The sequence below is a fragment of the Sapajus apella genome, unplaced genomic scaffold (genome assembly GCF_009761245.1).
Source record: "Sapajus apella isolate SASKATOON/1434 unplaced genomic scaffold, GSC_monkey_1.0 scaffold124, whole genome shotgun sequence".
Taxonomy (NCBI): Eukaryota; Metazoa; Chordata; class Mammalia; order Primates; family Cebidae; genus Sapajus; species Sapajus apella.
Window position 1 is genome coordinate 399,338 of NW_022437064.1, and position 13,733 is coordinate 413,070.

Below are 13,733 nucleotides of genomic sequence, written 5' to 3' on the forward strand. Positions count from 1 at the left end.
ACGCTGTGGGGAGGGGCGTGGGGCTGGGTCGCGCAGCGGCTGCTTGCTTTACCTTCCTCCCATGGTCTCCTTCCGGTTCTCGATGCTTCTCTGAGCCTAAGGGTTTCCGCCACTCGTCTACCCTCCCCCCAGCCCATGATCCGCCTCCCTCCCCCGCCCTCCTAGTCCAATCTCCGATCTGTTCAGTAAGAAGGTGCTGTTCCGAGAAGGACAAGGGAAAAAGGATTGGCACGTATTCACTCGGCCCCGGACGTGGGAAGCAAGCCGTCTGGCTTCGGCCTCACATCGGTCTTCTGCTCGCGACGGCGGCGTTGGCGGACTGATCCGCGGCGGTGAAGAGGCAGGAGAAGGGGGAGGGGCGGAGCGTGGCAGCTGGCAGTAGTTCCGTCAGAGCGGACATCTTGTGGCTGTGTCGTGCGCGTGAGCCCCGTAGGGCCGGGGAGGCACCAGCTGCCGCGCGGGGAGGAGGCCGAGGCCGCAGCTTGAGGGAGGCCCCGGCCCCTCTGTACGCGTGGGTGTGGACGGCTAGGGAAGGGAAGGGAGGCCGGCCCACTGGCCGGCCGGGTAAGAGGGGCAGTGCGGGCCCTGGGCGGCTTGAACGGCCAGCCTATTGGGTGCGGCGGGGTAGGGTGGGAAGGCTGGAGAAGCCGGGGCCTCTCCCGCTGGAGGAGGAGGGGGAATGGGCGCGTTCACGCGCCCAAGCCGGAGCCTCAGGGGTAGCACGGGCGCGTGGTGGAGGTATCTGGGCGGGCGCGCGCGGGAGCGCGCTGGAAGGCGGAGTGTACGGTGGCGTCAGGGACGACACAGAATAGCTCGCTGCGAGGACACCAACACACATCAAACCTCTCTTCCTTTATTTCTTTCCCCTCCCTGGCCGCACCTTTGGGCAGAAACCGAAAGCAGTCCGGCGTCCGTCCTGAGTCTTTTGCTTCCCCCTCCCCCTTGCCTTTCTTTGCCGTAGTGACGCCGGTATAGCGCCGACTAGGCCCCAGCTCCTCCTCTCCTGGGCTCCGGACCCTGCCCCGCACCCACCCCTTTCTCCGACGCCTCTTCCTCTCCCACCCGGGTCTCTTCCTTTCGAGAGGCCGGGAAGTTAAACTTGTAGCCACCCCCTCCGCTCTTCCCGTCACCCTCGCCCCCACTTCGGGCAGAAAGCACGGCATAGAGGCTTTTGGTGGCTTTGCCACCCCACCCACCCCGGATCGCGTCCGTCTTAAGGGACCTGGATTCATCAGGGGCTCTCCGAGGCCTGTGCGAGTGTTGATCTGCTCCGTTTTTGCAAAAGGCGCCTGTGTCTGGCAGAGCCGGTGTGAGACGAGACAATCCTGCCCCGCCGCCGGGATAATCAAGAGTTTTGGCCGGACCTTTGAGCACACACCGAGAGAGTGAGGAGCCAGACGACAAGCACACACTATGGCGCTGAAACGGATTAATAAGGTAACCCGCGGGAACTGAAGGAAATGGGGTCGTGGGAGAAAAGGAAGGCTCGGGCCCAGAGGAAAGCGTGGGGGTGGGAAAGAAGCATAATTCTGAAAATACCTCTTGGATCACTTCTTCCATGGTGGGGGATGGAGAACGCGGATATACTTCTTGAAATGAAGTTCAAAGCTAGGGAACGGAGAAAACTTGTGGCAAGTGAAGTGTTATCCCGAGTGTGCTTCATTGGAATCGGTGCAGTTTAGGGGTGGAGGAGAGTGACTTAAAGCGTCTTTATTTATATGATTGTTACTATTTTTTTGCTGCTTAAGAGTTCTTTTGGGGTCCGAATTAGGGAGAGCCGCTCCAGCAGATGTCATGCAGCTTCCTATTCTTGGGAGCTCCCAAACTTAACTTTATGAGATCAAGGTTCTGTAGGCTTTCTACGGGAAAGAAAGAAAACCCGGACGAAAAATTTGGCGAGTCGTGAACTTGACTGAGGGTCGGGTGGAAGTCTCTTGTCTATTGAAGGATAGTGAATGAGTTTAGTGGAGAAACTCTTCGTCGACTCTGGGCAGGGTACACAGAGTAAGTGTGTTTGGGAGGAGATAGAATGACACAGTGTTGCCACTTCCTGTAAAAGTAGTTGCAGCTTTTCACCCGAAGCTATTTATCCGAGGCACACCGGGAACTGATGTAAAAGCCTTCTGGAAGCTCCCTTTTCCTTTTGGCTGGCGGGGGGGTGGTGGGGGGGAGGGTAGATAAGAGGTGCGATGGCAATAAGGGAAAGCTACATGTACCTATTTTTCCTCATCCCATATTAATAACACCCTTTGGGAAGATTCTTTCGTTACTTGAAATGTGGTTTGAATAGTATATTGTCGATTTAAGTTGGAAAAAAACTAGGATTTTTCAGAGCTCTGGGAGTGAGCGGAACCTCCACCTCCGGTGGTTTCGTCTCATTTTCTTGCTCTAACTTCTATCCCGCATTTTAAGATGGCGGCTGCTTTAACTGATTCAGGCTCTTTCCGGCATCTCCTTTCATAATAATGTGAAATAATATGTTTTGTTAAATGTTAACTTTTATATCAGGCTGCGCACTGCTGTGAGACCCTCTACTCAAAACTTACCTAAATTCAAACACTGACTGTATTTTCCTTTTTTGTGATTTGTGTTTGTGTGGTGTGTTAGGTTGTTGCACAATCGAGGAGGGTGGAGTATTTACAGCTAACTTGAAAAAAATGTCATGGAATAAATTCAGCCTTACTAGAAAAATGGGGCGGGGGCTGCAGTGAGGGTTAGAAACTTTGGTTTTAATAGATTACTCTTTCGAAAAAAAGAGTTCAGTGAGACGAATGGCAAGAACTTGCCTTTACTAAAATAGACTTGATACTACTACATTTGCATTTATTTAATTATGACTGAAGTTTATTTGGCAAGATCGGTGTTCTGTGAAAGAGGAAGGTTTAAATCTTCACTCCTAATATTGGTAAGAAATCTTGGATTTTGTTTTAGACCTTCATTGCATCATCTTTTTTGGGTTACGCGAAATGGAATTTAAATCTTTGTGAAATGAAGGAAAAGAGGAAGAAGCTTTTTAGGAGTTAAGGGTCAAAATAAAAGAGGTTATTTTGAAATAATAACCTCTTTCCGTGACCACTTTAAAGGCCAGCAACATACTGGAGAAGCATAGTTGTATGTTACAAGGTAGTTAACAAAAAGAACATAACATTCAGTACAAATGAAAGTCTTTTCTATCAGAATAAGTTTAGGCCGGTAAGATCTGGAATAATTCCAGATCATAGCTTTTTGTACATGTGGAACAGAACAGGTAAAGGAAGGTCTCACTGATTTTTTTTCTTTTACAGGTCATACCCAGCTGCTGTGACACCACTTAAATGATTTAAGAGCTTTAGAGAGGCAATATAACAATGATTAAGAGTGTGAACATTGGAGTAGAAATGCTCCAGTTAGAATTCTAGCTCTGGGCAAGTTTATGTGCCTCTATAAGAAGGGTATCTGTTACAGTATGAACAATAAATGGCTCTGTGCCTAATATGTACCAGGCACTGTTCTAGGCATTGGAGTGGCAGCAGTGAGCAAAACAATTTTAAGTTCCTAAATTTGTTTTGAGGTTTAACTGGATTAATGTGCAGATTTGAACAGGCCCTTGGTACGTGATGCTCACAGTTGCTACTGCTATTTTAATATCACGATTTATAATTCTTAACCATTTTTGTTTAAGAACTTTGACTTCTAGTTTAGTACTCGTGGTTAATACCAGGTTTTCTCGTTGTAAATACTTTGAAGATTTATGTAATGTAGACACAATGTGATAACTTGGCAAATTGGAAAAACCAGTGTTTATGTGAACATTATTGATTCAACGTACATAAATTTTTGACATGTGTGTGTGGTTTGGTTTTTCAGCTGTTAGTGTTAGAATCACATGAGGCAACCTTCAGATATTCCACATCCAAACAATTTTAGTGAGTGGACAGCTCTGAAGGAGAATGCTCTTCAGTTTAAGCACCTCTTCTAGAAATACGGGGTCAAGTAGCCATTGATGTATAGTATCTATGTGTTATGTACCTATTTTGAATTTATTCTTGTCTGAAGGTCCCACATTTCAAATATTAAGACATATTTGTATTCCTCATTATCATTCTATTGAAATGATTATTGGAATACTTTTAACCTTTAGTCCATTTGATCGAGCCTTTGAAGTTATACTTCAGCTTATGTTCTTAGCGTAAGTTTTTGGCTATTAGACCAATCAACTTTTTTTTTTCCTGTATTCTGTATTTGAACAAGCTGTAATATGGTCTTAAATAGGGCTATTAAACATCAGGAGTTAAAAGTGGCACTCCAAGTTGATTAGTACTAAGGGCCATAGACAGTTTTACCACTCCTGTTAAACAGTGTCTACTACAGTATATGTGTTTTTGGGGACATTTGAATAGAAATCTCATGTGAACCAAGCCTAAAAGAATATCTCATGTTCTCAGCGTTTGCAGTGTGTCAGAACTGTTTGAAACGCATGTATTCTTTAATCTTATAACAAACCTAGGAAGCAGGTACAGTTGTCTCCATCTTGAAATTCAAAAACTAAGGCACAAGGAGGTTAAGACGACCTGGGTTCATGTTGTGACAGTTGGGATCAGAACCTAGGCAGCCTAGTCCAGAGTATGTGCTTGTTTAATCACCACTACATTTTGCTATCATCCTTTAGGTTTTTTTGTCATTCAGAACATTTACTTTTTGTATATAGTATTGCCTAGTACAGTAGTTAAGACTTAATGCAGCCTCTATGTACTAGACACTGTTTGTAAACCCTTTAGTAGTAGTAACTCATTTAATCCTCAGGACAACCATGTGGGATAGATGCGAGAATTTTATAAATAAGGTAACAGGCCCAGAGAAATAGTTACTTGTCTAGTGACACAACTAATAAGTGATGGAGATTCAAATCAGATAGTGAGACACCAAAAGCACAAGCTCTTTTTTGAACCATTTCAATTCTTATTTTATAGTAAATGTGGTTTTAGTTTGTTATCTGAAATAAGCTGCTTTGCTCCCCTACTTCCACATCTAAGTAATTGGAATTTAGCATTACTGTTAGGTAATAGCTAATTTGTGAATTAAGATTTTAGCCAATATGTTTTGAAAGTAGAAGTGGATTTCGTTCTTTTTGGGATAGTCTCTTCAAGCACTGAAAATTAACGTGTCAGTTAACTGCTTAGGACATCTTAGAATGAACAAGATACACTTCTTGTTCCCAACTACCATATAAGCTGGTAAACTGTCTCACATGTGTTTCATATATGGTCCTCAAGGCTTGTCTATAGCCAGCTAACTTCCTGTGTATGACAGTTGTGGCTGAAGGATAATGATCATGTGACCTCAGTGTGTATTTAATTTGAAAAAGTGTGCGTGACTGATACTGCATACTTTTCTTTCATCATGCTCATCTGCAGTGTTGATTCTAGTTTTTGTTATTCACAGAAATAAAAGTTGAATGCTTCATCACTGGGATGAACTACTGTGTCACTAGATTGCTCTCTCAAACTTTGTGCCTGAGTTTAGGTGATCCTTATTATCCAAGACAGGCAATTTTTAAGGATTCTCCACAGCATGTTGCTATAATCTTTCTATTAAAAAAGAAACTACATTCCTAACACTGAGTTAAAAAAATGTTTCAGATTAAAATCTCAAACCTAGATTGGTTTTTGCATTCTTTTTTTAAATGGTTCTTCGTTAGTGTAAGAGCTGACTCAGTGTTATCTATATGTTGTTTGTGGGTTTTGATGGGAATTACGTTTATATTCCAGAACATTGAGAGTTTTTTTTTTTTTTAAATTTTGTGAGTACATAGTTGGTGTATAGTATTTATGGGTTACATGTAGTATTTTGATACAGGCATGCAATGCATAGTAATCTCACATCAGGGTAAATGGGGTATCTATCACTTTGAACATTTATCCTTTGTGTTACAATCCAATTATACTCTTAGTTATTTTTAAATGTCAGATTGTTTAGAGATTTTAAAAAATGCAGCTACATGGGGGGGTCTGAGATTTACTAAATCATTTTCCCTGGATGTAGACATAAATTTCTGATTTTTCTAGGTGATTCTGAAGCTCCTCTTTAAGTACCACAGATAACAGGGGAGTAAAGGTCCTAAACTGCATTAAATGTAGTATTCTATTCTAGTCCCAGGGAATAAATGTGAAGGTTGGTCCTTACTTAAGGTAATTCTGCATTCAGTGGTGAAAACAAGTATGTAAACACATGAATAGATGTTTGTCAGTTTGTACATTTACCTTTCAAGAAAGTTAGATCTAGTAGGAGAGGTATTTATTTTAAAAAATTTTTCTTTTCTCTTTTTTTTTTGAAACTGAGTCTTATTCTATCGCCCAGGCTGGAGTGGGAGTGCAGTGGCGCTATCTTGGCTCACTGCAACCTCCGCCTTTGTGATTCTCCTACCGCAGCCTCCCGAGTAGCTGGAATTACAGGCGCATGCCACCATACCCAGCTAATTTTTGTATTTTTAGTAGACACAGGGTTTCACTATACTGGCCAGGCTGGGCTCGAACTCCTGACCTCATGATCTGCCCACCTCAGCCTTCCAAACTGCTGGGATTACAGGCATGAGCCACCACGCCCTGCCTCCAAGAAATATTCTATACTAGCATTATTAGTATTGTTACAGTGTTGTTTATCTTTTGTTATAATGAATTCCTCTTGCCAAAACTAGTGTTTTGAAATTAGTGAAATTAAACTCTTCATTCTTGGGAATGTTGTGTGATCTTGAGCTTGCTGTCATAGCAATGTTATTTCATAGTTAAAAAATGTATTTACTAAATATCTTACTGGTCAGTTTATCTTATTAGATAAGGTTTATGCAGAATTGTACCCTCAACCTTGTTATGTAGGGAAGGGAAAAGTTTAGGGAAGTATTTTTATACTTTGTTGAAACATCTGATTTTTGTCTCCTAACTATACTTTCAACATAATCTGTTGTAAAAGAGACCTTCAACTTTTCATAGCTGAATTTGTCATATTTAAATGTTTCTCAATTGTGAGTTACTATTTTTTGGTTGCTTTTTTCAGTATGAAGTACTTAACATTCATTCTAACCTTGCTGTAGTTTCATGGATACTGTATAATTGTTTTCTACCACTGGACACCTGTTAGTCTTTGGGTTTTTTTAATGTCCGTAAAATACCTTATTTGCTTTCATGGAGCAGAGCTTAGAATCTAAATTTGGGTTTCTTTGCCCATTTTTAGATAATGCTTACAAAAGAGTGGCTTCAAATAATGAGTGACTTTACCTTCAGTGGTGATCAAGACAATTATTATAATATTCAATCCATTCTTAGTACCTTGTGTAATGAACAGGTATACTTGTTTCACCTATAATTACAACTAAACAGGAAGTTAATACCTTGTTAGTAATGTAATGAGATACTGTGCAGTGCCTACCTGTTAATCCTTAAGATAAAAAAGGATTTCTCAGAAGACATTTCAAATTAAGATGTGTTTTAAAGGGACTATTTCTGCTTAAATCTAGAGTTCTGTGAAATTGTTCAGCTCTTTTTGCCAACCATCCTTCTGGAAATAACCATACATTCCTGATAAGTTTGTTGTTCCTTGACATTGGCATCTCCATACATGATACACACGTTTCATAACATTAAAGTTAATAAAACTTTTTACTTTATAGTAAACCTAATCTTTATATGAATAGCAACAGTATTTTAACTGTCTGCCTGATGGGCAGCTAATTGTACTGCATTTTGACCTCTATCGTTGGTTTGCACCTTTGTACTTTGCTAGGTTAGTTGTAAAGTCTTCTTGAGGGTGATTCTTAAAATTTAATAGGCACTTACTCCCTTTGCTTCCAACCTCATTTTGTCATCTTGTCCAGTCCCCAAATAGTGTTTTGTGTAGCTCAGTTTAGGTTTTTGAGGCAAGGGCTGTTTTTATAGTGCTCATTCACAGTCATATAAATCTTGTCTTTGAGTCATATAAATCTTGTCTTTAATTCTGAACAAAACGCTTAAATAGAATATAAGAAATTAACTTTTACTAATGGTGCAAGCTTTCAGTTTTCCCAAAAGTGCTGAGAGGAAATGTATCTATACTACTACATTCTGTCCTCTGTCTGGCCTTTGTGTGATGATGTGCAAAATAGATAGTAGAGATTGAGGTAAATGATTTGTAGAGCATCATGGTGATAATATTCCTGTGCTTCAAGGTAGAATCCATGAACTTGGCCTTGCCACTGTATAAACTTTTAAATTTTGACAAGCCTTGGGGAGGATGATAGAAGAAAATCCTAGAAGAAGTTATTTATGGAGTTACACTTCAAATAGGGTTGACATTTAAAACCTTGTTTTCATAAATGCTACCTTTTAGTTATGTTGATATGATAGACGGATACTAGCTGTTGTTGAAAGAGAGCTAACCAAATGTTCAGATACATATAGGGCTCCTCTAACATGGCTGCTCTTTAGCTTCCTAACTATTCATAATATTCATAAATATTTGTGAATAAATATTTTTAATATTCAGATATTTTGTTCATAAAACATTTTTCGTATTTCCAATTTATAAGCTCTTTGAAGGGAGGGAACTCTTTTTTTTTTTTTTTTTTTAATTGAGACAGAGTCTTGGTCTGCTGCCTAGGCTGGAGTGCAGGGGCACGATCTTGGCTCACTGCACCCACCGTTTCCTGGGTTTGAGCGATTATCCTGTCTCAGCCTACTGAGTAGCTGGAATTACAGGCACCTGCCATTATGTCCCTCTAATTTTTGTATTTTAGTAAAGAAGGGGTTTCACCATGTTTGGCCAGGCTGGTCTTAACTCCTGATCTCAGATTATCTGACCACGTCAGCTTCCCAAAGTGTTAGGATTGCAGGTGTGAGCCGCTGTCCCCAGCAAGGGAGGGAACATTTCTTATGTTTCTTCTGCCATCCTTTCAGGCCTTTAGTGTTTTTGATACCTTGGCCTCCTGTTCTTTGTAGCTTGTGGTTGGTCACCACTGCTAGTACCACCCATCACTGAATGAAGAAGATATAGAGAGATGAGAGAAGCAAAAAGCATGATTTAGCAGTATGTTTAGACTTTTATGTGCCTGTCAGCGTTTTCAAATTTTATCTCCAACAATCAATTGTCAAATCCCATATCCCATAGATACTGCAGTAAAGGTCTTCTTCAAAATAAACCATTTGTGCAGGCTTTGTATTAATCTCATGTAAAGAATGTTTCAGAATAAAGTAGTGGCCAAAGCCATTACTGCTTAAATCATGTACTTCGAGATGAGAATACTCACCAGTGGTTTAAGCTGTACCTGTTGGTTGCTTTTTAGAGATATTTTTTGTGTGTGTGAAAATATCCCGTGAATCCTGCCCTATTTTCTACCATGGTGCCCACCAGGTCTTCAGGAAATTAGACAATTGAGTTGTGTAAAGTCTGTTGCTGTCTCACATTTGTTTGTAGTGTTTTAACCTGATGAGGCAAACTAGACCATGTGGAAGCTTTGAGAGGATCTTATTTACCTAGCTTAGAAAGAAGACGGAGTCTGCTTGACTTCTTTTCCTGTAGGTTTTTTAGGGCTTTTAAAGACAAATATTTTTTCCAGTGAGAGAAGGGCTGGATTCTCACACTAGCCAGGTGTCCAGAAAGTTTGAAGAGAAGCAGCTCAGAGGAAGTTGATACTAAAAGGAGAAAGTTTCCCAAAAAGAGGGCTTTGTGGGAAAGACATGTCCAACCTTTTGTACTTTGTATAGCTAGTACAGTTTCTTAGTGTTGTACCCGGATCCTATGTGCTTCATCCATCTTAGTGTCCCTTCAACGTGAATGGAGCCTTAAGCAATTCCTAAAGTATGTCAGTGTCTCCAACCAACCATTTTCCTGTTTCAGTGGTCTTAATAGTTCAGTAATGGTGTTCCCCTTAGCTGAAGGGTAGTCAGCACAGTACAGAAAAATTTTACAGGTCCCGTGTAAGAGCTGTTCTTTCTGTTTCTTGGCACTGTTTTTCATTCTCTAGATTACTAGGAAGCAATAAGCTGAAAATTTCAATTCTGTAATTTTATACATTGTTTTTGTCCCTGAAGCCTGTGAAACTTTAGGCTCTAAAATCATTTTGTTAAGTAACTATCGTAGAGAAAATTACTTTTAAAAATACTGATTATGTGCGTCATTGGAAATTGAATCCCAGTCCAGTAAATTGTCTTGCTGTGGGATAGAATCATTTTCTCAGTTGACTTTTATTTAAAGGCCATGTAACTTGAAAAAGAGACAGTACTGGATTCACACTACATGTAATGAGATACAGATTAACAGTGGATAGTTACGGGGAAACAAATTCTAAGGAAAACATTAGTTTTCCATATCGTGCTCATTCTTGAGCATCAAATGATAGTTGGTTTGGTGCAGTTGAGATTTTTTTCCTCAATTTTCCAAGTATTAAATTATCTTTGCAAGGACACTTTATTGAGAAAGAAACCTTTTTGAAACTTAACACTAGTCCTAATTTTTAAGTTGTTTAGTAGGTACGCTACTTGATTCACCTAAAGTTGAACGTGTTCTATGCTTGAATGTAGTCATTTCTTTCCCCTCTCTTAAGGGACTTAACTGTAAAACAGAGATGAGCTCTATTTTTGTAAAGTGGTTAAAAGAGTGCAATTAAACACTTTTCGGTGTACGGCTGCTAGGATATTTAAAAATTCAAATCTCATTTGTCTTATTTCTATTTAGAAACCAATCAATGGCTTTCCATTGCCTTTGAAATAGTCTGACTAAATTCAAGGCTCATTAAAAAGATCAAGCTGCACTTTGGGAGGCCGAGGCGGGTGGATCATGAGGTCAGGAGATCGAGACCATCCTGGTCAACATGGTGAAACCCCGTCTTTACTAAAAGTACAAAAAATTAGCTGGGCATGGTGGCGTGTGCCTGTAATCCCAGCTACTCAGGAGGCTGAGGCAGGAGAATTACTTGAACCCAGGAGGCAGAGGTTGCGGTGAGCCAAGATCGCGCCATTGCACTCCAGCTTGGGTAACGAGCAAAACTCCATCTCAAAAAAAAAAGATCAAGCTGCCTTTCTAGCTACATCTGCCACTCTCCTACTGTACTCTGTCTGGTATATCAAACTGCAGTATTTGTTCTGGCAAATTTTTATGGCCTGTGTTCTTCAACACTCCTGACTTTGAGTTTCTCTACTTAGAATGCTTCTCTTACTCCTATTTCTTGGTAAAAATGTCTGTTTGTTTTTCCATTAGGACCCAGCTCAAATGTCACTCTTCTAAACCCAGGGAAAGATAGTGGTGGTTGGTTTCTCAGGATTCACAGAGCATATGAATCCCTTTATTTTAAGCATGTAGGTTGTTGAAATACAACTTTTGTTTCGCTTTGTGCCTGCTTTCTGTTAGCTCAGTCTGAGGAGGCATTTCTATCTTAATTATTTTGGTGTTTTTATACCTAACATGCGTGGCACCAAAAAGGCAGTGTTCATAGGAGTAAATAAATGTTTTGAAGGTGAAATTTTAAAAACATTACGCTTCTTTTAGAAATGTATTTAAATTAACCTCCAGTGCGAAAGTTAACCTTGTTATTCCTAATTCAATTTTGAGACGTTGCTTCATTTAGATTTCTTACATGTTTTTCAGCAAAACTCAAAAACTAGATTGTGTTTTAGTGAAATAAAATCTACATAATTGATATTCAGAATTGGGCTCTTCCTATTGTATGTATTTTTTTAACTCCTCAATATAACCCAGATTAAATAAGGGATTTATTAGAAGGAAACTGGGATAGTTAACAATGAAGGGAATAGATACAGGAACCAGAGCAAGCTACAACCTTAGGAACCAAAATTGCACATCTGTATGACAAGTCAGCTCTTTGTTATTGCTGCTGTCGAATATGGTCTCTTTAAGCTTTTGACTTCACCGTGTAAGTCCGTGACACATGCCTGTCAACAGCTGTGGGACACAGCTACTGATTATAGAAGGAAGAATATTCCTTTGATTTGGAAAATCTTGGATTGGGATATGGACAATGGACTAACAGTTGGGTCCCAGCTGAGGGAGCAAAATTCTATGGTTAGCAATGTCCAAATGATGGTTAATGATGGCTGACCCAGGACTACAGTCATATGATTTGGAGTAAGGGAAAAGGAATTCATGAGTAAGATGGTTTATTGAGTAGACAAAAATGTCTGCTAGCTACAAAGAGCATCCACTATGAATTACTCTTTTATCACATTTTTTTCTTGCTAAGATACTGTCTTGCTCATTCTTTGGGCACATAGTGTTGCAGAAATTATTTGATCACTAAAAGGTAAGTGCTAGTACATGGTTTTATTACTATTGAGTACTACGTAGCAGTTTAGTACTATTAGATACTAGTTAAAGGGCAAGAAAGAAAATGATGAAATAATAGCATTTTTATCTTTAAGAAAGACCTTTTGATTGTTAAAATACTTAGGTTATTTTTCTGTATTGAATTTAAAGTAGGTAAGTTGTTTGGCCTGATTTTATGTCTTTGATTATTACTAAAGAGATGCCTTGGTCATGGAGAACTTGGAAAATAAGGCATTTGGAAATGATATGAGAATAACAAGAACCTGAAATTATGAGTGAAGACCTGAAACTCAGTGTTAACTAGCTGAAATTATACCTTCACTCTAAAAGGATGATAATGCTACCATTTAAAGGCTTAGTGATTGACAAATGTCAATGTGCAGAAAAACTCATTCTATAAGAAATACTTTCTTACGTTCTTTGTAATTACAATGTGTCACATTCAAGTAGTATGGTGATTATATTCTAGGTCAACTTTATAGTTTTCTGACCTTTAGTTTTATTTATGATGAAATATTCCAACATTACTGGGTATTTTGTTTAGAGCAACTGTGTATTTTTAAATTAAAATATTTTATCTTAATATTTATGCTGGCCAGGTGCGGTGGCTTACACTTGTAATCCCAGCACTTTTGGAGGCCAGGGCGGGTGAATCACCTGAGGTCAGGAGTTTGAGACCAGCATGGCCAACATGGTGAAACCCCATCTCTACTAAAAATACAAAAAATTAGCTGGACGGGTGGTGCACACCTGTAGTTCCAGTTAGGAGAATTCGCTTGAACCTGGGAGGCAGAGGTTGCAGTGAGCCTAGATAGCACCATTACACTCCACCCTGGGTGACAAATGAAACTCCGTCTCAAACAACATTTTAACATGTATTGAATTCAAAATCTAGTATTTTTTTTGTGGTAATTACGAGTAAATAAATGCAAAACTTGGATGGTGTTGTCACTTTTTAAACTCTCATTTCAGTATTAGGTATATTCAAATGCTTATCAGACATTTTTAGACAACAGGATTTATCACATAGGTCCAAGATTTAAATAAAGTAGGGGCTGTATTATGTGGTCCATGTATGGAGCAGTTTTGCTTTTGTTCAATAACAGATGAATTAAGAGCCTTGCCCAGAAATGTTGGTTTGGGATGGGTGGTCTGCTTCTTAAGTACCTAATACTAGCACATTACGTGCCAGGTAGTGATTCCTATTTCAGAGATGAGAAGAGAACCCTGAGAAAAAGTAGACGTGAATAAAATTAAGACTGCAGGCTGGGTGTGGTGGCTCACGCCTGTACTCCAGCACTTGGGGAGGCAGAGGCAGGCAGATCACTTGAGATAGAGAGTTCAAGATCAGCCTGGCTAACATGGTGAAACCTGGTGTCTACTAAAAATACAACACAAAAAGCCAAGCATGTTGCCATGCATCTGTAATCCCAGCTACTGAGGCAGGA

General features: G+C 40.0%; 1 protein-coding gene across 6 annotated transcripts in view; it reads left to right on the forward strand.

Moving 5' to 3' along the window:
• The window catches only part of UBE2D3 (ubiquitin conjugating enzyme E2 D3), a 33,027-nt gene that overhangs the window by 232 nt on the left and 19,062 nt on the right, over nt 1-13,733 (forward strand). For 2 of the 6 annotated variants that reach the window (XM_032261596.1, XM_032261599.1), the window contains exons 1-2: nt 87-505; nt 1,286-1,437. In XM_032261596.1, the coding sequence (XP_032117487.1) occupies nt 1,414-1,437 (24 nt within the window). In that variant the 5' untranslated portion in view covers nt 87-505; nt 1,286-1,413. Of the gene's footprint in view, nt 1-7; nt 506-1,285; nt 1,438-13,733 lie in introns of those variants that run through there. The other 4 variants (XM_032261600.1, XM_032261597.1, XM_032261601.1 and 1 more) reach the window with 3 other exon arrangements.